Genomic DNA, 25,083 nt, shown 5'->3' on the forward strand with positions numbered 1-25,083 from the left:
CCTCCCTGCAACCCCAGCTGAATTGATGGGGCAGCAGCCCCCGTAAACGTTGAACAAATGTTGAAATGCTGAACCTTTGGTCACCACCACGTGGTCTGGCCCACAACCTTCACTGCTGTTTTATTCTCTGCTGGACTGTTTTTCTTTTAACCTCAGCTGAATTCAGGTTCAACTGACACATGGCCAAATCAAAAAAAATTTTAAATTACAATGAAAGTGAAAAAGCAAAACAAGATTTTTTCCCCCAAGCACTTAATGGGTTTTACACAGACACTGATTCTGTAAATACATACGTAGCTATGTTTAGATCCATTCAATAGTAGGCATCTCCATGCCTACTATTTGCCAGGCATTTGGGATATAAAGAGGGCAAAGGCATTATAAGCAAGGGTCCCTGACCTCACAGAGCTTGCAACACTCCTCTCCCTGAATTCTCTTAAAACTGAGGTGGAAAATGCAAAATTGGTATTTGGATAACATACTGCGAATGCACAACGGTTTTCTTTACTGGTTACCTCAATTTATGCAATGGTAACTTGTCTAGTTTCTGCACACTGTGGTTGTACATTTTACTAAAACGACTCTGCTGAAAACTCCTGGTATGCTCAGGAAGGCCACTCAGACTCTGCATGCTTTTGTAGTGGACAGATATTGAGCAAGTTGTGCCATTGTGAAGCTATTGCCACTCAGCCCCAAACACTCCCTTCCATGATGTTTCACGGGCTGGGGCTGGGGCTGGGCTGTGGAAGCGCATTTCTGCTGTCCCTCCTGGCTCCATGTCAGGCTCGCACAACACGGGGTGTCACAGAGAGCCGGGGAAGGGGGTGGAGGAAGAAGGGACATGCTCCTTCCTGGATGTTTCCTGTTCTTGTGTCCCCCAGCACCACTTCTTTCTCTTTGCAACAGCAGTTCATTCCTGTACTAGCTGCTGAATCCAGTTTGAGGTTCTTCCACCACCTGGAGAACCGACTTCTTCATGTTCCCTTAGAGGCACGTGCACCAGCAGGAAGGCTCCTGCTTCTCCTCAGAGATCCCTCTGGTCCTTTCCTTCCACAGATCCCTCCTCTGAGCTCAGAGACTCCAGGCCCAGCTGAGTGGTACCTACTCAGAGGTCTGGATCCCAGCCCCCAGCCCCTCCTCTGAGGGCTGAGTTCCAGCTCCTCGGGGTAATCATTCCAACCTCTTTCTTTTGTTCCCTCAGCCGAGGGCATGTAGCTGCTTCCCACAATTGCTCCCTCCACCACACCCTGCATTCTCCTTTTACCCTTCAGGTTACCTGGTTATTAACTTTCTACCTGGTTAACAGTTCTTTACATTAAAGTCCCTCTGTTCCAATATCTAGTGTGGTTTCTGTCTCCTGACTAAAACCTGTTTTGTGGTCTTTCACCGTGGAAGGAGCCAAAGGGAGGTGCTCACGGGATTGACTGAGTGGCAACTCTTTAACTAGAAAGAAGACTGCATTGTCTTGCTGTAGTGCTTTATTATCTTCTAACCAGGAAAAAAAAACCCAGTATTTTAGATAATGCCTCTAGAGGGGACTAATCAGTAAAATTTTTGTAATAATTTATGCCATGGGGGTAATAATCAAAATTAGGAGGCAGCTCCCGCTGAAGGCCAACCGGGCTCAGGTCTCCCTTCCCCTCTGCCTGGCTCTTCCGTCTTCCCATGAGGAGTGGCTGGAGCCACGTTGGGAGCTACGCTGCAAGGCTCTGAAAGAATGCTCTAGATGACAAACTGGAAGTCTATACTCAGAATCTACCAATGAAAACAGATTGTCTCTCCACGTGAAAATCATCCACAGTCTCGAAGTCTTCTCAACCAAAAACATAAACTAGGAGGTGAGGCAGAAAAGATTTTAAGACAGAATGGGAAACAGAGTATGTCTCTCTCATAATGTGAGACGAAGGCATTGAGATTTTGGTTTCATGGCAGAGTCCTACCATTTATGAACTCAAGAATCATTGCTCTAATCATAACCAAGAAAGATACTAAAGAAGTACAAGAAAAAAGTCCCTTCCCATACATTTTTGGAAAGTATCGCCATGTCAGGTTAGCAGAAATGATAAGTGGTTTTATAATTCTATTACTATTCTAACTCCTACCAACCTCCCTCCTTATCAGGTTCCAGACACCAGCATCTGCCCTGAAGATTAAGCGACTTCCGTCTTGGCAAAAGTAGGTTAGTTTGCAGGAAGAGTGAAAAGACACAAGTGAGTGGAGAAGCTCCGCATGGTTGATCCACACGCGGGAGCTCAACCTTGCATCTCCTCAGGCCCCAGCTAAACAGACTTTCTGGGATGGTTTCCTTTGGGATGTGAAACACTATGAAAGCAAAATGGCCTTCAGGTGCGAACTTGATCCAAAAGTACAGAAAAAAAGCAAGGAGATCGTGATGCTGTGAAGGGATACAGCTCAGTGTCCAGGTCTTTACTAAGTGAGCAGCCTGGGCCCAGCACTGAGCAATATGCGAGGAGGCATCAGCCAAGTGAGACCCAGCCCCTGTCCTCAGCAAGCAAGCCACTGAGGACAGAGGGGGACACACAGAGAAATTTACCATACAGGGTCACTCATCAAAGGGCCACAACCATGGGGCTTATGGGTTCAAAGAAAAGAAAAATTCATTTGATGCTGGCCCAGAGGCCAGGTTCAGAAAAGCTTTGTGAAGGAAATCATTTTTGTGATGGGCCTTGAAGGATGTGCTGCCTTGAGAGTGGAAGTGGAGGGAAATCTACACAGAGGCAAGTGAATAAGATGGGCAAATACCGGCCATATCTTGGGAACAAATGTGGCTGGAAGGAGACAGGAGGATAGGGGTATGTCAGGGTGATGTGGTGGGAGTCATAAAAGGTGCTTCTGCAGACAGCTGGAGAGGCACATTTTAGGAACTCAGCCTGGCAGTGGTTGATGGGTGGGCGGGAGTGGGCAGAGAGAAAACAGGAGCAGGCTTCCACACTGGCGCACGTGAGGGTCCTAGTGGTAGATCCTAATCTGGGGCTAGCAGCGGAGATGAGAAGGATGAAGGAAAGAAATTGCCCAAGGAAGAGTTCATGTGATTTGGCAACTGACCTGATTCTCGGAAGCAGGAGAATGAAGCCACCTGTTATTTACATACCACTTACCAAAGCAATTTTCACATATGATTTTGCATTTGATTTTCATTGCAACCTCTCTGAGGAGGCAGAGGAGATTTATGGATGAGGAAACTGAGGCCCAGAGAGGTCAGACATCTGCCCAAAGTCACAGGACTGGTAAGTGACAGGGCTGGGTCTAGACCTAGACCTATTAGCCTAGAATCTAATGAACAACTTGCCCACCATTTCCTTCTGGTCACCCTTTACCGCCTTCCTAGAACCAAAAATATTAATTTGTCTCCATCTCCTAATCGGCAAAGAAACCAGGATAATTTGATGGCCTGAGGAGAAGCTAGCATTTGGATTGGGGTCCCTGGGAGTTACTTTAACTTTTCTGAACACCCAAACCAGGATTACTGTCTTCACTAGTTAGAGGCTGGTCCTCTCCACCCACCGAGGTGGCCCCATGGGACACTTGATGCCCTTCCCACTCCTCAGCCGGGCTTCACCCAGTGAGCGCCTCCCTTACCTCACGGCTGCCGTCATTCCAATGGGAGTGATTGGCAATGGCCGGACTCCGGGAAACAGCCCTCGGCTCAGAACCCGTGCTCCGTTTTGTATCACTCCTGGAGAAACTGGAAAAGCAAAAAGGGAAGACACCACACATGAATTCCACTGTGAAGACTTCCGTTCTGAGTCAGAAATTTTGGATACACCAGAGAGAAAGAGAGAGAAAAAGCAGAGAGAAAGAGATCGTCAAAGGTACAGAGAGCAAGCAAAGACAGAAACGCGCCCGCGCGCACACACACACACACACACACACACACACAGAGGGAGACAGAGACAAAGATGCCAAGAGAGCAAGACACAAGGAAAGAAAGATACCACACCTCAAGAAAGAGATTCAGCCAGCCAAGTCAGACCAATAGCTTGCAGCCAAATTATTGATGACGTGGTAAAAAAGATGAGTTTTAGAAAGTGGGCTTCAAGTATTATTTTTTTGTATTTATTAAATCAAAGCTTTTATCTCCAAGTCAAACCATAACATGATCTCAAGAATGTTGACACAATCAGATAAGCAGGTGACCAAAGAAAAGCATTTTCTCATGCTTCTCCAGTCATGGTCAAAAGTTGAGAATGTCTTTCTATTTGTCCTTAACCCAACAAGGGGAAAAGATAGTAGCCAAAATAGCAGCAAAGTCAATTTTACAAGCTACTTGGCACCTCAGCGCTCACAACACAGTTCATCCTTACAGCGATCTCTGCTGCCTGAGGAAAGCCCCTCCTCAGGGTCGCTGGGAGTGAAGGGTTAACAGGGAGGCTCTGGCTTCTGCCTCAGAATCACGTAGAGACCATTCTAGAGGGCCCGATGTCTCCCTTTCCTGAAGCTTTCACCAAACAAATCTCCCAAGAGTTCTCTCATCATCCTGTCTTCTTCTAAAAACGCTCATCCCTGGAGAAACCCTAAGCCAACCTTTTCGCCAGCGACCATCACCTCCTTTCCATTTTCCATGCAAACTCACAGTGGCCTCACACCAATCTGAGGATTTATATAACAGGGGAACAGGGATTTATATAATGGAAAATCCTTGATATTCGATCTTTTTTGACGTCCCAAACAGGAGCTTCATTTGGTTCAAGCTGATAGTCTTAATTCACTACCAACACTCCTCCACGTTTCTGTGGGGCCAGGCATGCATTATGATGTGAGGACACTGACGAAGGACGTGTACACCTGGATCTTAATCTTAGTTCTTCTTGTGTGACTTTGTGCAAGTTCCTGAAATGTCTTTTTCCCTCTCTGAACAGTGTCCTCGAAGACCCTTCCACCATCACCGTCCTAAGAGTCCCCAGAGCTCTCGCTGTGTTCATGCAGCCCCTGGCCCAGTCTCATCCAGAAGCAGACCCGTCCCTTACTATCAGCCTGATTTCAGATAAAAGATCATCTGAGGCAGGAGACTCACCAAGTATCTTAAAAGCATGAAACCTGTTATAATGTGATATTGCAACTAATTATCATATTTTGCTGAGTTGATGAGTTCTCTGTAAGGAAGAGTGTCTAAAATTTATATTAGTTGATTTACACTATCTGATTTCAAGACTTCCTATAAAGCTACAAGACAGTGTGGCTTGGTGTAAGTACAGACATGTACACCAAGGGAACAAAACGGAATCCAAAAATAGACCCACACATACGTGGTCAACTGATTTTTGACAATCTATCAAGACAACACAGTGAGGGAAAGGAGAGTTAGAACAATTGGAGATCTATTTGGAAAAAAATGAACATTGGTCTTTACCTTACACCATATGTGAAAATTAATTAGAAATGGATCATAGATCTAAATGTAAGAACTAAAATTACAAAACTTCTAGAAGAAAAATACCAATAATTCCCAAGGACATACATATGCAAAAACCAGTAGAACTCTGGAGTTTGTAGACAGGTGCTTCAGGTTGCTTGAAAAGATAGGCTTTTTGTTTGTCTATCTGTTTTGGGGATTGTGGGAAAGGGTTTTTCAATTATTTTGCTGTATGGTACTCGCTTCAGAATGGTCAGATAAGCACAGGTTCACTTTAATTCTGCTAATACTACCTAATATATCAGTCACTAGGGATCTCATCTACAGCAGCAAGCGAATCTGACAGAATGGACTGCCTGATAAAATAACTTAAATATTTAAAATCTATACCATAGTTATAATTCTTGCCAGTAAAAATGACTACAGTCCCATCTACTGATTGTATCAATTAATGGATTAATTTACCAAGTACCTGCCTATGTGTTAGATGAAGGGGACACAGAGTCACCACAATTAAGTGGGACAGAGAGAATTAAAGAAGCAATGAAAATATACTAGGGTAAGTGCTGGGGCAGGGGGCTTATAGGCATGAAGGATGGAGACACTCAACCCAAAGTAAAGGGTATCTGGGAAGACTTCCTGTAGGAAGTGCCACTGAAGTTGGGATTCAAAGGCAGAGGAATGGCACATACAAAGCCTGGAAATGATAAAAAGTACAAATGTGCACAAGAAGTAAAAAGTAATTTTGCTAAAGTATAAAATCCTAGCAGGAATGAGATGCATTTGGACTTCATCTCATGGATAATGGGAAAACCATTAAAGGGTTTTGAGCAGGGAAGTGGTCTGCAGCGTAGTGGCTGGGAGCTAGACTCTGTGTTAGATGACCAGGGTCTGCATCCCATCTCTGTCATTTACTGCCTGTGTCCCCTGAGCAAGCTACTTATGTAAGATGGGGACAAAAATGGCATGTATCTCACAGAGTATTTGGAGATTTAACTGAGTTAAGAAAGGCACCACTATCTAGAAAATACCTGTTAGTTATCAATATCATCATCATCATCCACACGACCAACATCCCCAGAGCAGTCCCAGCGTGGTCTGCACTTTCTCCATTTCAGGTGAGCTGAAAGCCCGTAAGAACAGAATGAGCCAAAAACAAGACCACGCTGAAAGAACTTAGCCATCTTCCTGGTCACAGCACTTAGCCGGAGGAGCAACACCTGCTCTTACGGTGCTTCTGTTCCCCCTGTGCAAATCGCGTCGGAGTCACCCCTGTGGGGAGAATGCCTGAAACGCCTGAAATCCTGAGACAAAGACAAGGGAGCCCTGGCAAGTGAAGAGAGCAGATGGGAATCACGGAGCACACGTTCTCTTAGACTCTGGCATGGCCAGAGAGTCATTTGCTATGCAAGGGAGAAAAGCAACCGCATGGACAGTGGCCCATGCCCAGAGTCCTCCGCTCAAGCGCCGAGAACCTGGAAACCCCAGGGGCACGTCCAACAGGAGGGGAAACAAAGCGAGGAAGCCAGCCCTCCCTGAGCACCTACTGGAGACCAGGTTCTTTTGATGCTCCTCGTCTCAGGTAAGCCATCAGGGAAGGAGTATCCGGCAGTGGTTAAGAATACGAGCCTGGGGCAACACGGTCTCCATCCAAAGTCTTACCCCACGACTAGCTCCGTGCCTTTGGGCGAGTGCCTTAACCTTTCTGTGCCTCAGTTTCTTCACCTGTAAAGTAGGCATAAACATGCCTCACAGGATCGTTTTGAGGATTAAATAAGACAAATTACATAAATTGCTTAGCTCAGCAACTGGCCCATTATAATAAGCTCATCATCACCATCATGTTTATCCTTTCTTCATTCCATCTCACCTCTCTAGCATCCTCTTATTAATTACCTACAAAGTACAGGGCCTGATGGGTTCAGGACATGGGGAAATTCTTCTAGCCTCTTATGCATTTTGTAGTTATCCCTAACTCTGCTGTCACCCATTAAGACATCTTCCTGATGAACGAACTGTATTCACTTCAAAGAGAATCTCACAGACAAAGTTATTCTGCAGCATGAAAAGTCTTTCCCACAAGACTTCTGGCACATAAACCAGGCTCTTCTTCTGAATCCTGGAGCTTGTTCTCAAATGAGCTGCAACTGAAGGCTGCCTCTGCCAATCCTGGCATTTCTCATCATTGGCAGTGCTCTTCATGTTGGGATGGCGGATGTGTTCATATTTGCTCACTGGCTGCCTTAGAAGCCAGCTGTGACACTTAACTGTTCCCCCATCTTTCCTCCTTTCTGTCTCCATCCCCAAGTGTCAGGAACGTGGCTTCTGAAAAACGAATCACAGCCAGTGTAAAACGTCTGAGAAAGGCATTCTGAGGTCCACGCTTTACTGCTTTTTTCATTCTGGGATTCTAAAGGCAGCTGAGTGCACCCCTCAGCCCTTTCTCTATCAGCAGGTCTGCTCCTTCTCTTCCCTTAACTCAGTATTTCCCTCAACATGTATCAAAACCCTTTAACCCCAAGCCCTTTACAACCATTGCACCTCACCCGATACTGTGCTGAAATTATACCTGGGCTCCAGCTAGATGAGATATTAGAAACCGACACTTAAAATCAACTTCTAACTCAGATTTGTGGCTCTCGTTAGAAAAGGCACAGGCCTCCAGCATCAACTTTTTTTGTTAGATCAGTTAAATGTTCAGCTTTTTTTTTTTTTGTGAGGAAGATCAGCTCCGAGCTAACACCTGCCAATCCTCCCCTTTTTGCTGAGGAAGACTACCCCTGGGCTAACATCCGTGCCCATCTTCCTCTACTTTTATATGGGACGCCGCCACAGCATGGCCTGACAAGTGGTGCGTGCCCGGGATCCGAACCCGGGCCGCCAGCAGCAGAGCGCGTGCACTTAACTGCTATGCCACGGGGCTGACCCCTACATGTTCAGCTTTTATAGGTGAGAAGACACACGTCTGAGATCCTCAAGTTGCTGGGACGAGGTGCCAAGGCCATCAGCACCAGAGCTCCCAACACTTGCTGATCAACCACTTTCTCTTAAGTTGTAGGGGGACTCCAAACTTTCTTATTATTAACCAGCCAGAAAGCAACACTCACAAAGAGTCAAATCAAGCTGTACCACTCACTGTAATCCAAACATGATCACCTTGAGAGCCTAAAAAAAGTCTACGGCACAAAACACACTTTCCTCCACGCTCCGCCACCCCTCAGCACCTCCCCAGCTTCCCTCCTGATGCTTAGCTTCCTTGATTTTCACAGCTTCTAAAATTAACCTCTGAGCCCCCACTGCTGCCTTTGGAGGGCAGCCCTGGCTGACGCTACCAGAGGCCATAAGCTGAGCAGCAGGTGATTCCGATAATCCTTCCCTTTCCTAAAGTCGGCCTTTCCACCTGCTTACTTGGAAGGATGCTGGGGAGAGGGATGAAATAGGGGAGGCTACTCCGGTGGCCTCTCTTCTCCGGTGCCTGGTGTGTCGGACACATACACCACCAGTTCCAGGAAGGGTGCGGAACGCCACCTCCTCCTCGTCCCCTCCCTCGTCCCATTTTGTTGTTTTGTTTATGATCTACAGTTTCTCGCTGGGAACATTCCAACCAGGGATTATATAAGCCTTTGAAGATGAGTAATGGTGATCTGACTTCTCCCGACTTAATAACAATTCCTCCATTGGGGTTAAAGATGACTCACAGGGCTTGTCAAAGAGGAATTGCCAAGCAGGTACTTAAGGAGACTCTAGAAGCTGGAATTAGTCTACACGGCCACTTTTTTTGGGGGGGGATGGGTAGGTGGATGGATTTGACTAGAAGCATAACCCAGAGTTCAAGAGATAATGAGGCAGCAATGTTGTGCGCTGCTTTTTCTGGAAGTAGTGTCCTATATACGTGTGAGATACGATGGCACTCCTTGAAGAATGTTCCCCATGCTGCAAACTTGCGAAGTCCAAAAAAGATAACATCACCACTGGTGCTGCTGGAGGGTGGGGGACAAAATGTTGTGCCCGAGGTTCTTATTAGATCCACACCTGCTGCCTCATTGAAAGTGAAGCATCAGATGAAAGGAGAGGCTGAGGGGACTCAGAGGAGGCAGGGCGTCCAGTCAAACAACACACAGTGTGCTGAGCTCCCTCAGGGCAGTGTGGGACCCCCAAAGATAAAGGGGCTTGCCTGACTGTGGTTCTTACCAGCTTCTCCAGAAGTTTCCTTTGTACAACCTACTCAGCTCAGACCCCACACTGTGGCTCGTCTGCCAGCCCCGGGCTAGCTCTGCTGATGCTGAGCAAGAGAAGGATGAGAGGAAAAGATCGAAGCCGCTGCCGTCTGGCGACCTGCGGTGGAGTAACTACGGAGGGCGATGGCAAAGGAAAAGCCTTTCAAGCCATCCAGGCTGGCCCCTGACTGCTGGGAGTGACAGCGGCAGATAGACTAGGTTGGTGGCCCCCATTCAAACAGGGGCATCACAGCCCAGGAGTAAAAACAAGGGGCTATAAATAACGCTACACAAGGAGGCTCTATAAACGGAGCCCAGCCCCAGTCCAGCCAGGGGGAGAACCCAGGCAGGCTCTGCAGACAGGAACCCACGCTCTCCACGCGTGGGCAGTGGCAGAACCCCTGAACCTGGATGACACACGCACACAAACACCCTGGGCAGGCTGTCCACACTCCATCACTGGCTGGGCGTCTGCTGCCTTTGAACCTTTTTACTGAGGAATCACTGCTCACTTTTCCAGGTCTTGGGCAAAGCTGGCAGGGCAGCGGACGGTGGTTTCATCACTCTACGTCTATAATGCTTTTCCCTTCACCAGGGAAGGTAGTGCACCAAATCCCAGGATAAGAAACATTATGCAACGTAAAATAAAAATAAAGGGAGGGAAAGGAAGGGTGAAGCAAAGAACAAACTGAAAGCAGAGTGTAGGAGGCACATACCCCCGACCGAGCTTATGAGGAGGCTGAGGAGGGGCCCCCTGGCTCCCCAAGTGCACAGAGCAGATGCTCTGGGCACATCACTTCCTTCCTACGGTACTACTCCAATCCTCCGGGGCTTTACAACCTGCCCATTGACTGTGCTCTAGCTTGACCTCTAGGGGATTTTACTAGGGCTTGGGACCAGATGGAAAGTTGAATACAAAGGTGATGTGCCTACCCTCTCCCCAGTCTTTAAATTGACTTCTCTGCTGCTCCTTGCCAATGGGTGTCTCCTTCCATGACTTTTGTGGGCATCCTGGTTCCTTCCTTCCTTCCAGGACCCGGGCGCTCCTTTTTGGCTGGGGCCTTCATGAAGGCTGTGGCTGGGTTTCTCACAGTGCTAAGACTAAGGGAGGAAAGCCTTCTACAAATGACCCTAGAGCTTCAACACGTGAACACTGAGCTTTTAAAACTCAAATTCAGCATTTCAACATAAATAAGACTACGATACCCTGAAAAAATAATTACTTACAGTTTGAGCGTTATAGGGAGGGAGAGAGCAGAAGTCCATTTAGCCAGGAGAACATTAAAAATAATTAACTTGTCAGCTACTCAGGATCAAGCCTTTTCCTTTTCTACCTGTGGTCAAGAATCCAGTAATGGACTTTTATAGAAGCTACTGAGGATCTATTAATGACCAATCCTCTTGTCTTTTCCCTCTTAACTCCATTATTTCAGTTCATCGAAAGTAGTTTTTTAAACCAATGATCACTGTGTACAGCCAGGTGCTAAAGAAGGTGCTTGAATCCTGCAGAGCTCTGATGAAATCAGTATGTTTCCCCCATGATGAGTTATACAACTTGATTTCAGAAACCATTTCAGACTGTAACTTGATTACAATCTGGTCTGTATTCTTCCTGCAATGTCGTCGGAGAGCAGAGTTTTTAAAAAAATATTTCTCTGGAACTTCAAACATCATTTAAAAACTACACTACAGGTTAACTGCTAGTTACAAGACTGTGTCACTTACCCATCTGTTTAGTAGTGGTGTTTGCTTCTCAGAGATGTGGGCAGCCTAAGATTTCAATTGGTGGCAATCTGAGTTTAGCAAAGAGGGAATGAGAATTCTGCACCTTTAGGAGGAGGTCATGGCAGCGCCCTGGCAGAGAGACACGTCTCTCCTGAGAATGCTTGGCTGCATCTTCTAGGTCTTTGACAAAAAGGAACAAGAAAGGATGGAGTCAAATTTCCTACAGCTGTTGGAAAGGCTGTGACAAGTGGAGGGCTATGAAGGATGGTCTGGAACTCCACATCAGTCCACTATTAACAAAAGACACCTGTTGTGAGTCTGAGAACGGATGCTCTCCTGTGGGAAACGCTAACAGCGCCAAAAGGGGGGAGATTCCCCTTACTCAGGCGGCCATGCAGCCCTCAGAGAGCCAGAGCCCAAAACGAGCTGAAGGCCCAGCCATAAGAATGAGCCAGGTGGGTGCCAGCCCCTGGTGGGTGTCATAATGGGGTCTGCAACTTCACGTCACCATCTCCACATCAGCGTGTTTCATCCATAGGAGGCTGCAATGCAGCAATGTCTTGGCAAAGACCCGGGCAGACCCCAGTGGACAAGCTGCTCAACAGGGTTCTGGCTGGGGGTGGAACATGGGCTGAGGGACTAGCTCACGTCAGGAGGAAAAGGGGACAGACATCTCCATTTAAGGTTATTTTCCATCACTTGGGAAGGAGACCTTTCTAAAACCACGGTAGTGTAGCTCCGGAGGTGAGAAGGAACATCAGGTGGTGGACAGAAGAGAAGTTCAAGGAAGGAAAAGAGTTGTCTCAAGCTTGACATTGCTCAACAGCCAGCAGAAGGTGAGGACAGGGGCCCTGCTTAGCTAATGCAGCCCTGCCCTTCTCTCAGCCTGCAAGGCTGATGGGATGATACAGGAGGGCACCAGGGTGGTCCCTTTCAAGGCTATTCCAAGCTCCTGCACACCCACCTCGCCTGACTTTCCTCTCCTCTCTATCTATAAAATGATAGCCTGCTATTAAAGAGGGCCCAAATGGGAAAGACACTGCTAAAAACGGGCACTGCTCAGTCCCATGACTTTTAAGCTGGCCCCACACAGCCTCCTCTAGCAGAAATTACAAACTCACAGGAACAATTCCTGCAGGAGAAAGGAAGGTCTCTCCACTGGGGCTCATTATATGGTCTGCTTCCCTTCCCCCAAGTCTTAAGCCCTGAAATTATATTAGAACTTTGTCATCTTGGAAACACACCTATGCATTCATTCATACATATGCATGCTGCACGTTTATATGCATATGCATGTAATCATGCACTTAGGTAGTTTTAAGGTGATTCTACATGGGGAGTTCTACTTGACCATTAGTTCTTCCTATGGCCTGGGATATAAATGAGAAGGTTAAGTTCACAAACTATGGTGCTGTAGTCTATAGAAATATCTACTCACAACCTGCTTGTATCTCAGGGGGAGTATTCAAAAGCATCATGGCACTGGCAGCATCAATGTCAGGATCTGGAAAAATCAACCAATAAATAACATTATTTACAACGGGGCTGGCGTGTGTGTGTGCTTTTCCCCCTGCAAGTTACAGTTTATGAATGCAACAGAGAAGAAAAAAAAAAAAAATCCAGGAGCTAGATGAGCTATCCCAACTGGTGACTTTCTTCCCAATTGGATTTGAGAGGAAGAAAAGTATTCTAGAATGAGATTTAAGGGGCAGGTTAGTAAGTTTTTCAGACCGAGCATAGTCTCTTCTCATTTTGCCAATTTCATAATTTGCACTGCATGTTCCTGGTAAGTTGCTGATCTATGCAGCCCCAACTGCTTGTTCCCCTGGGGTGGAGGAGTAGGAGAGGGTGGTGACAACAGCAACTTCAGCTATAGGAATCTTTAATGAACTGGAGCAACTCACAGTTCCAAGAAGAGAAAGCATTAAATAACCCGCACCTAGTGAGATACAAACAAGACGTTCGATCATTCCCATTTGTCAGCAGAACGGAAATTGTATTTTACAAGACTGTTGTGTGCAGAGTGGTGGTGAAGGCATTAAAAAAACACACACTTAAAATATAAAGAAAAAATTAAAGTTATGATGTTGAGGGCACAATAGTTGCTTTCACATCTATTACTCCTTTTAATACGGGACAAAAAAAAAATACTCATCACTTCATTGCTATAATTCTTAATAGGTTTCTGAATCCTTACTGATCCACCAGTTGACAGATGGCAGGTTATATAGAGACAGAGAAAAATATTATCCTTTTATAACTAAATTCATTTTCCTCTGAGAAACAGCAGCGCTGCTGCTATGGAAAGGAAAGTCACCATGGCAACAGTAAACAACCCCCAAGAATGGTCACTGAATAGGCTGAAAAGAACATCTGCCCCAGCACAGCGTCCCAGCTGCCCTGGGGCGAGATTCGCTAATAGTGCGGTGACGCCGCGTGACAGAAGCTGCCGCCTGTGCCCTGTCCACATAAATGAAGTGTGCAATTGGAGTCGACATCAAAACGCCTGCCCTTGCAGATTACTAGCTCTGTGTCCGCTAAACCCAATGACTAATGATGGGGGTACAGGGGGGCTCGCACTTGTCAGTTTTTGTACAAATTACATACCCAAAAATTCAGTTTACGACTAATGGCTCCATGGTACTTTATTTTGGGTATTATGCTAGAAAATGACTTTTTTACTGTTTAAAAAAGTACATTTTTCATACTTTACATGTGCAGTTTAATTCCAAGGGAGTAACGTGATGCAGTCTAAAACCCCACAAGCGATTAATAACATGCTGGTTTCAGAAGACAATGTCTCAAAAAAGAAGAAAAAAAAAGTAAAGGAACTTTACTCTGCAGGCCTTTTTCTTTTTTTTGCCTGCAGGAGGCCTGTTACTTACGCTCCATAATGGAGTGAAAGTTGATTTTAATAAGTACATTGTATGAGAAACAGGTAAATTAACTTATTTGGCAATTCCCGGGGTGAAATTCCTAAAACAGTCATCGCTCCCCACTGATATGAAAATATATATGTATTAGTTGAACGATGAACTGAAAAACTTCAAGTTCTGTTCACTGCTCCCAGGGTTCTGGCTGCCCTGTCTTCTCGTCTCTCCACAGCGCCTGTTGCCAAGCCCAGGACTCGCAGGTTCCGGATATTGCTGGCATCCCACAAGCGCTGGGGAGCTCCCAGGAGGTGCCATGGGGGGTGCTGAGACCTTCCCCTCCTACTCTCTCTTTTTGGAAAGCGCCGTTTCCTTTCTCAGGGCTGGGAAAACATGCCTGTTTCTTCCCGCTGAGCAAAGGTTCTTTGCCATCTTTGAGGATGCAAGAGCTGCAGGCAGCCTAGGGTTGGCCTGACTGGATGATCCCCGCCTCCCCAGGCGACGCTTACCCGGAGTTTTTCTGAGCAACCAGGAGAATCGATGGGGGCAGAACAAGAGGAAATACAGGTGAGAAGTCAGGAGTCTTTTTAGTATTTTGCTAGAAAATTAAAGAAAGTAGTTCCATATTCTTCAAAAACACATTGGACCTCAGGAGGAAGGTGTACAGGGCCAGAGAGAAAGACATAATGAAAGAAATGAGAAAGAAGGAAGAGAAAGAGAACTTGAAAGGAAGAGTATCATCAACACTCACACAAATTTCGCAGAACCTACGGGGCAACTTGGGGAGAGCTTTAGACCTACATAACCTCCAGCATGACTCCCACCCCAGCAGAGCCAAATAACACATAAACTCAGTGGAAACAGGACGCTTTAGGACGAGTCCCCCAATCCTTCCTTCCAACCAGATCTGCCATGTCTGAGGCCTCCACAGATTAAAAATTCTGATGCTCCCTTGGCACTCCTGGAGGTCTCCAGGAATTTCCGGTGGGTGCAACACCCGATCTTCTCATTATCTCATTCATAATCCATTCCTACAGCCTCACTCTTCATTCTGAATGGATCAGTTTCTGGGTGGCATAAGCCTGAATACCTAGCCCTACGGGCAGAATGGAATGGAGAGCAAGGCATGGGACGCCCTGCTCTTGACATCTTGGCAGGCGAACTGGCAAACGTGACAATTGCAAATAGTGTAAGAAAATGTAATTACGTGTTTATGCAAGTGTGTGCCCACTGGCAGCACAGTGCCAGCCCTTCCCCCATGGGGATACACTGAATGCCATTCTTGGTGTATATAGTCATGCGTTGCTTAACGATGTGGATACATTCTGAGAAATGCGTCGTTAGGTGGTTACACCATTGTGCGAACACCATAGAGTGTACTGACACAAACCTACTACACACCTAGGCTATACGGTACTAATCTTATGGGACCACCGTTGAATATGCAGTCCGTTGTTGACTGAAATGTCGTTACGTAGCATGTAACTGTATTTGATGAGTTTTGACAAATTTTACACCAGTGCTACCACCACCATAATCAAGATAAAGAGCACAACTAAGATACAGATTTCTATCACCCAAAGTCTCCCTGTGCCCCTTTGCTGTCATACCCACCCTTGCCCTGGGAAACTACTGATTCGCTGTTATTCCCCCATGATGTGGCATCAGTAGTTCATTCCCGAGTACTGCTGTTATTGAGTAGAATTCCATTGTATGGATATACTACACTTGGTTTATCCATCCACCTGTAGACGGACATTTGGGTTGTTTCCAGTTTGAGATCTTATTAAAAAAAGCTGCTATCAACTTCTGTACCAACCTTGTAGACATATGTTTTCATTTCCCTTGGGTAACTGCTGGTATATTAACTTTATAAAGAATTGACAAACTCTTTTCCAAAGAGGCTGTACCATGTACCAGAGTTCAGTTGCTCCGCATTTTTGCCAACACTTGAAATTGTCAATCTTTAAAATATTTCAGCCATTCTAGTAGATGTGTTGCAGTATTTCATTGTGGTTTTAATTTGTATTTCCCTAATGACAAACGAGGCTGAGCATCTTTTCATGTGTTTAATGGCCAGTTGTATATCTTCTTTTGTGAAAACCCTATTCAAGTTTGTGCCCATTTTTCTTTTTCTTTTTTTGTGGTGAGGCAGCTTGGCCCTGAGCTAACATCTGTTGCCAATCTTCCTCTTTTTGCTTGAGGAAGAGTGGCTCTGAGTTGACATCTGTGCCCATCTTCCTATACTTTGTATGTGGGATGCCACCACAGCATGGCTTGATGAGCGGTATGTAGGTTCGTGCCCGGGATCCCACTGAAGTGAAGTGCATGAACTTAACCACTATGCCACCGGGCTGGGCCCTGTGATCCTTTTTCAGTTAGGTTGTTCAACTTCTTATTGAGTTGTAAGATTTCCTTAAACATTCTGGACATAAGTTCTTTGTGAGATATATATTTTTCTCAGTCCATGGCTTGTCTATTCAGTTTCTTAATAGTGTGTTTTAATAAGCAGGAGTTTTTAATTTTTATGAAGTCCAATTTATCAATTTCTTTTATAGCTCAATGCTTTTTGTGTGTCCCAATTAAGATATCTTTGCTTACTCCAAAGTTGCAAAGATTTTCTCCTAAGCGGCATCTTTTTCAATCTCATTTGTCAGTGTACCAAATATAATGTTATCTGGGTTCAACACCCAGATTTACAGGTAAATGAAAATGAAAGTAACTAACCAGACCTCTTTCTGCATCTAGTAAGCTGGTTAAACACAGACCTTCTAGAACTGAACAGATCAATACCAGAAAGACCCTCTTTGGCTCTAGGTGTGTTGGGGGAACACCTAGCAGTCCATGGAAAAAAGTCTGTTGGACGCTCTTCTAAATGTCTGAGTCACTTTATGCTTGTGACACCCTGACAGCCTATGTGTGCCTCAGTCTTCAGAGCTGACAATACCCCATCTCTCCTCTCCAAAGGGATGCTACAATGCTCATTCTTATTTACTATTAAAATGTCTTAATTTTTTCCCCTTAAAAAAATCATGAAAGTAATGCATGCTCACTGTAAAAAAGTATACACTAGGTAGATATAATTTGAGGAATCTGTAGACCCACTCCCAGATTCACATTTTCTTGTATATATGTCCAGAAATTATCTACACAAACACAAGCATTTATATATATATTCTTTGAAATACCAACACACATATATTTACACTCATGCACGTCTATTTTTTAAAAAATGGGTTTTTATGGAAAATACTTATCTGAAAATAATTTTTTCCTCTATTTTTCACTTACTGACATATCTTGGCACCCTTTCTTAGTATACATCATCTGAAGTTTTTTTGTGGTGACTTTCTGGGCATAAAAACACCACACTGTCTACACTGACATTCTCTTTTCTTTAGACTGCAGACCCATCAGAAGGCAGAAATGAAGCCTTGTAACCTATAACCTGTGCCCAGCACACGGCTTCTCCCTACAGATCCCAAGCCCCTGAAGACACCCGCCTTAGCACAGCAACCCCCCCCTCCCCTTCCGGCTCCCTCTTCTCCTGTCGCCCCTTCCTGTGAAGACCCACCGTGGCCCCACTCTCTCCCTCCTCCGCCCACTCACAGCTCTTACTTCCTCGACCTCTCTCTGGGGCTTGCCCCAACTTGTTCCCTTGGGCAATATGCTATTTTTCATGAGCGCACTCTGGGTCTCCCTAACAGACTCTCAGTTATCTGTGACCGGGAAAGACTAGCGGTGCTTTGCATCTTTAGGTAGCACAGAGACTTTCTGATGGAAGCACATCTGTTGGTAGTATGCTTTTGACCAGTGACACTAGTTTGAAATCTTTTTGGCCGCAGTGTTGTACGGGGCTGGGTAGCTGTCGAGGGGTTAGAGCATGCGTCTGCTTTGGAGGCACGGCTGATTCTGAAGGATAAAAGGCTCAGGACTAGGTTCGAGGGAGGGGGAGCAGTGTGTTGGCTGCATATGATTTTCCCTGGGTCTGAAAGAAAGGTCGTTTCCCTCCCCGAAGTGGTTCAATCCAGCTTATCAGCATAAGAAAAGACGAAGATATTTCGGCCAGGAACTCTTTTCAGGAATGGAGATCCACTTGGAAGATCCTTCATGTTGTGTCTCCGGTGAATGGGGATGAGGCAGAGAGGTGCAGGAGAAGAAAGCAGCACTACCCTCTTTATTTTTGAAAGAGGAATCTCCCAACAGCACCTAATTCAGCCTCCTAATACAGGAACCCAAATCACTTACCACTGGTTAATTCAGTATAACACCAGGCATGCCATCATGGATGCTTAATAGAGTTATGACCGTCCTCAAAACGGAGCCAATCTCAGATCCTATATTAAAAAAAATTCCTCCTTTGCTCATGCTTCAGTAACAAATGTTACTTCTCCTCTGGACCAGTTCCCAGAGGCCCATTTCAATTTTCATCTTTAATGCAGCTGTCTTATCACATTGCCTCTTCTCTGCAGTACGAGACTGAAAAACGGTCACACATCTTAAAGATGTTTTCCAATCCTCTTCTCTTGAAGGTACACACACAATTATATTATGCTACCGTGAGAGCAATAGGTAACAAACTTTCTAGAACCAATGGTTCAGCTTTTTGGATTTCAAAAAACATTGCACTTCATTTTCCCAAAATGTGGAGATGGTTTCTTTAGGGCACGGAGGGAGAAGACTTTTTTTCTGTGGGTGTGATGGGAAAAGCACCAGGCAAGACACGAGGATTCTTGGGTTCAAGTCCTGGGTCTGCTGCTAATTAACATGTGACCTTAATTTGGGGACAGAGTTCATTCCTTTTAAAATGATGGTAGGTGGCTGCAGATTTGGGAGAGGACAGATTGGTTTTTCATCTCTTTCCACATGGTTCCTGGCTTTGCCTGTAATGTCCCCTGACTTCCTCTTCCCTTCCTGGCTAGTGGCTGCCAGAACTATGAACTCCAAGGAGCACCTACCAACTGGGGTCTCTGCTCTAATGCCTTTGGAGGCAGCTAACACTCTTAGTAAGGCTGGAAGAATATCCTCTTGTCCCTGGAAAGCCATGGCCTTTCATTCTGGACATCTGCCGGGTCCACTTCAGAGCAATCCATCCAGTCTGACATGGGTATTTTATGGGTTTTCGGTGTGGCTTCTGTCTATGTTCCCTCTCTTTCCTCTTGGATCTGACACCAGAGGCAAGTGACTGCAGAGACCATCTGTTTTAACAAACTAAGAACACAAAGATGGTTGGAAGCCCCTGGTTCAATTCTTACTACCGTAGAACTGCTGCAAAAATGTGAGCACATCCTTAGCATCTCAGAGCTGACTGACCTAACAAAATGATAACAAAATATCTCCCGCATGGAAGGCCTGAGAATTACAACCAACAATCACTATCTTCTTAGAAATCATTTAATTTTCCTTAGGGCTAATGTGTTTCTCTATTTCTCCCTGCTCTACTTCATACCTGAAATGTTTTACAGGATGACGAAAGGTCTTTACATAACTGAATAAAAGAGATTCAAGAAGCATAGGAAAATACCAACAATGGATGACACACACCGAGACAGAAATGATCAGATATAAGGACACAGTACACCTTCAATCAGATGCATACACCATGGTGCTCATATTTTCTCTCATGTTCTCTGCTAGAGAGGGAGTCCTGCTACAAGGGTTCCTCACCTGCCTTGTTTACTGCTGTATCCCCAGCACCTATGCCTAGAACATAGGGTGCTAGATAAACAGCTGTTGAACAAATGAATGGATGGCTGAGGCTGATGATGATGATCCCTAGGCATAAGCCTCTGGATGTGCAGTGGAATCCCCTGCAAACTCCAGAAAACCAAATGTCAGGCTCTACGTCAGACAACACCAAGTTTTGTAAAAATTCATCAGGGGATTCTGATACGTAGGAAAGGTGAAGAGCCACCTTCGGTGGTAGTAAATCAAGGGCATGTGAATGCCATCCAAGAAGATCATCGGGGATGACAAGTGCTCCCTAGAAATCCTTTATCATCTTTAACTTCACTACATCTCTTTGCTTTGAAATATCTTTATCCATTTTCTGTAACTCTGCATGAGAGTGACACATCTGAAAGGATTTGGTTAATCCGTAAAAACGGAGGAAAAAAAACTTGGATAACTTTTAGGGCCAAGGGGACAAGAAACAGATTAAAACAAATAAGCAAGCAAGCAAATAAAGAAACAAAAATTCCACATAAGCTGTACATTTCCTGGGGAATTCTGAGTAGATATGCATGGTTTCATTTACGCACACTCCATATACTAAGTCAGTGTTTCTCAACTGGGGACACTTTTGCAACCTTTCCTTTCCAAGGGCATACGGCAATGTCTGGAGACATTTTTGATGGTCATGACTGGGTGAGAGTGAGAGGGTGCTACTGGCATCTAACAGGTATGGCCCAGGGATGCTGCTCAACACTCGAAAGTGTACAGGACAGCCCCCCACGACAAAGAACTACCCGGTCCAAAACGTCAATAGTGCCGAGGCTGAGAAACCCTGTACTAAGCTTATGTGTACATATGCTATGGTCAAAAAAACCAGATCTTCGAACCAAATGATCTCAAATAGGATATATCAAAAGTAAACAAAGAGATATAAAATTCACTTTGTTGTTGATGTCTTTTTTTTTCTTTCTTCTTTTTGCAAAATCCCTAGGCATAGGTTAAGAGAGATAGGATATCTATGTCCGTGGCTTTGAAACTCCGAAGTAGGAGTCGTACTCTTTGGCTGCTGCTGCAATCAATCAAGATATCTAAAGCCGCTGCCTCTGATCTTGAAGGCAGCAGAACAGGGAGCGCTGTCAGATCTACTGAGGTCATTTGCCACGAATATTTATTCCACTACCCTTTCAGCTGAAGGGTATTAAGATGGTATTCACCATGGGTATGAACTGCAAACATCGGAGGGGTTCTCACAGCCAGACGGGGGGACAGTGATACCGCTGAGACCAGTGGACAATCTTCACCCAAGATGGGATTTTGGAGAATAAAAGCCTCATGCAAAATTGACTCCAAGTTGTGACTTTAAAAATCGTCGTTATGATGGGAGTCAGAGCTAGAGAACACCACCAAGAGTGGCCCTTCTCCAAAAAACTGAATCCAAGAAAACCCCAACCTCTTGCAACTCTGAAGGAATGAGGCGAGTTAAAACTAACAGTTGTCTGTTGCAACCAAAGATAACCTAAATCAAGTTGGGGGGAAAGAAAAGGATAAATGATCTATATGTGCATTTTAGATATTATCAGGCTCCCATTCGCACATCTTCTGAGTCTTTCTCAGCTTAAAAACAGTGACTGGTGAACTCTAAATGAGGGATTTACTGGCTCTGAGGAGAAGCCTTACAACGAACTCTGCAAAATGGAAAACATTTATCCAAGTCAGCTCCCCAATCAGGCACATCTTTATAACTTGTGTAAATTGCTCATTTTTTACCCCAATTCCATTTCATGCAAAGGAGATTTGAGGAAAAGGTTCTGGAAGATAAGAGCTGAGCTCAAAGTGCACCCTGGGCTGGGAGTCAGATGACAAGAGCTGTCGTCTCTCGAGGTCTCAGATGCCCCATCTCTAATGTGATGTGGTGGTGGCTGAGCTGGGGGCCCTCCCAGGGCCTCTAACTCTCTATGAATCAACCACTGTTATTGCTGCTTCCCTGCTTGAGAAGTAAAAGGAAACTCACGGACACTCCTCATGGTAGATACTTCCAACTTCTGTTTTCTTCGGGCAACAAGAAACGCTTTAACTTGGATGTCTTCCAAGTCCCTTAATTCTAATGTCCCCCTTGCTTCTGCAGAGAGGTCTGCATTCATTGCCTATTTTTCTGGAGCTGTGTTTCCAATGAATGCCACACCTTCAGTCTTTTCCTGGATCACTTCAGGGTCCACCCTTCTCCTCTTAGCCAAGACACTGTCACCCCAACACCTCTTTTACCTGCCACCCTGAGTTTTCCTAATGATGAACATTTATCTCTTTAACCAGTTGATGGAAATTCTTCTAGCAGCTGCCTGGGAGCAAATGGAAAGGAATCACGTGGACTGAGGCTGACAGTACAAAAGGGTCTGAAATCCTAGAACTTGAAGACGAGGGCAAGGGTGTCAAGAGACCCAGAACAGGTTATGACTTCTGTCCCATGGGTCGTAACCATTATTTAAGAGGCAGGGAGTTCTGGTTTGGTTCTGTTTGGTTTATTAAACTGTGCAGTAGCTGCTCCTCTAAGGGGTTTCTAGAAAAAAATTTTAACTTCTTATAGGTGAATAAGAAACTGTATATTCCTCAGAAGTGGTTTCCCCTTTGCACCTCATTCAGGTATAAATCTACTTACTACATTCTCTGATTTCTTTCCTCCTGGGGCACTTGGGGATGCCATAACTGACAGCCTGGAGCAGCAGAAGGGACTGACAGCCTGGAGGAGAGCGGGGATTTTGTAGAGGGGATTCTGACACTGGGAGGGAGGAGTGAAGGAGATACACGCTGAACCCTTCCAGATCCTGAAATTCTTTGCTTTGAAAACCTCCTGCTTGCTCCTGGCTTCTTCAACCAGTGATACAGCCAAAGCCCACCACCCAACTGGGAACAGGAAGCTAGTCCTGGGTGCGGGATGGCTTCCACGGGGTGGTAACCGGAATGAGGACTCCTGTGAGAGCCCTGAGAACTGGAAGGCCTGGCCTCACCGATGTCTCAGAGGGAGGAGGTGCCAAGTACAGAAGCCAGAGATAGAACTAGGCCAGGAGACAGGAGCTAAAGGCCCAGTGGGACAATCCGAGCACCAGAAGGCTGGGCACATCCCTGGCAGGAAGCGTTGGGGGACCATTAGGGCATCTATCTTAGTCTATTTTTCCTCTCTCCACGCTGTTAGCTCGTCTTCCCTATCACTTCTCTCCACTTACTGGAAGATCAGCTCCTGCCTAGTCCTCACTCCAGAAGCCACTTCCTCCTCTAGTAAAGGGCACAGGGTTACTGGCAACCCCTGCACAAACTCTCCCACAGCTCCAGCTGTTCTCTTGGTGGCCTGGCCCCCACCAGGCACAGCAATGCTTGTTGGTGCCGACAATTGAATATTTCCACGTGCACAGCATCTTCAATTAGCTCTGTCTTCATCTGGGTAGACGTGCAAAGCCTCTTTTCCAGAAGCAAAGATTCCATCTCAGAGTGACACTGGCAGGTGTGTTAGTGAGAGCAAATATCATACAGAGCCCTGACATCAGTGCTCCAAGGCACACATTGACCACTTGCCCGGCTCTCAATTGTCTTCCTCCCTAACACCCAAGGGATGAAGAATTGGAGGGGATTACTTTGAACACAAGGCTCACTTTGTATGGCAATGTATGTATTATGCTGACTCACAAGAATTTCAAAACAGACCATGGAACCACTGATCTTTCCAGTTCTGACAGTCGACTGTCATCAGATAGACACGTTAGAACTAAACCTTATCGTGTGCTTTGTGTGTAAATGTCTACCATATGGAATCACACACACTGTCTCCTGTAATGCCCTAACATCTCTATGTTCCTATGCCATAAACAATTATTCAGTTGAGATGATCTCATCATTGATAAAGGTTTTTCCTATGCTGAAATCAACTTCCTTATTAGACAGCTGCTCCTCAAATATCTGGAAAGGGAGACTACTGCAACTCTGAAGCCCAAATCTCCATCATCAGGTTCGCTCCACGGCACTCAGATGCTATGCTGTGGGCAATGGTTATGCTCTACATCCAGCACTTCCCTTTGTTACTTCAAGATAAGTCAGAGGGTGTTCTAAGAACCCATCTGCAGTCAGAGGATGTGGGTGGGGTGAGGAGAACAAATTAAAAATAAAATAATTCACCTGTTTACAGCCCATCAAGGAATCAGTTACAGCATCCCCAGAGAGGAGTACCCCAGGAGGCTGAAACCAGAGATGCAGTAGGTAGAGAGTTATGATGGATGAGGTTAGGGTTAGGAAACTTCAGAAGAGTGAGAGCTTGACTCTTTGTGTCTGCACAACGAGGATTTGAGTTCAAGTACACATCGCAGAATTCCCTTACTTTGCTACAACTGACTTGCAAATGAAAGTTTAGGGTGTTCTCTGGAGAGAGGCCTGTCTATCCACCAAGGCCCAGATCTGCTCTCCCTTCCACTGTGCCCTGTGTCTGTGGCAACTGAGGGAGGCCAGCCCGCCAGGGCCAGCTGTGTAGGAGCATTTCTTCTCCTCTGGGAGAGGATGGAGGGCAGGAGAACCAGCGCCTGGTCCACAGCTGTGTGTGAGAAAACTGAGACAACAAAGCTGACCCATGGGGAATAATGCTCTGAGGAGGGGGAGCGTGATCAGGAAGGGCTAATGTGTGTGATACAGATATTCAGATCGCAGCAGGTGACTGCAGCATGGGGCAGGCAGGCTCGCTGACAGGGCCAGGCCTTGCCCATAGGTGGTAGGACACTTAGGCAGAGGGCAAGGCAGAATTACTGAAGGCTTGAGAAATCTTCTACAATTTTCCTCTAGCTAGCCTGGAGGTCCCCGTCCATCCAGAGCACCTCAAAGCAGGGAAGCTGACCAGGAGTGTGCCAGCAAAGCAGGGACTTCTACATTCCTTTAGCTCGAAAAAAGCAAAAGTCGTGTCAGCACTCTGGCTACCCTGCACCCAGATGAAATGTCACAAGAATTTACTACCAACACTTAGTTACTTAAATCTTGTTTGAGGTATCTTAACAAAAGAACAGAAGGAAACACAGATACAACCAGGCCCCCTCCCTACTCACACACACACACGTACGCACAAGCACACACAGAAATACTATAACCACCCGCTGTACACGATCATGCTTCCATTGCTGAGTGGGTCCTTGGAAAGACGATCTCTTTCTCCCTGAGTGACCTGAGCTTCAGACGCAAAGAGGAAGCAAAGGAGGTG

General features: G+C 45.7%; 1 protein-coding gene across 5 annotated transcripts in view; it reads right to left on the reverse strand.

Moving 5' to 3' along the window:
* Window positions 1-25,083, reverse strand: part of FOXN3 (forkhead box N3) — a 391,966-nt gene that overhangs the window by 16,349 nt on the left and 350,534 nt on the right. For 3 of the 5 annotated variants that reach the window (XM_058567521.1, XM_058567520.1, XM_058567522.1), the window contains 2 exons: window positions 12,755-12,820; window positions 3,601-3,706 (listed from right to left, as the gene is read on the reverse strand). In XM_058567521.1, coding sequence (XP_058423504.1) covers window positions 3,601-3,706; window positions 12,755-12,820 — 172 coding nt within the window. The remainder of the gene's footprint in view (window positions 1-3,600; window positions 3,707-12,754; window positions 12,821-25,083) is intronic. The other 2 variants (XM_058567523.1, XM_058567524.1) reach the window with 2 other exon arrangements.

The sequence above is a fragment of the Diceros bicornis genome, chromosome 24 (genome assembly GCF_020826845.1).
Source record: "Diceros bicornis minor isolate mBicDic1 chromosome 24, mDicBic1.mat.cur, whole genome shotgun sequence".
Taxonomy (NCBI): domain Eukaryota; kingdom Metazoa; phylum Chordata; class Mammalia; order Perissodactyla; family Rhinocerotidae; genus Diceros; species Diceros bicornis.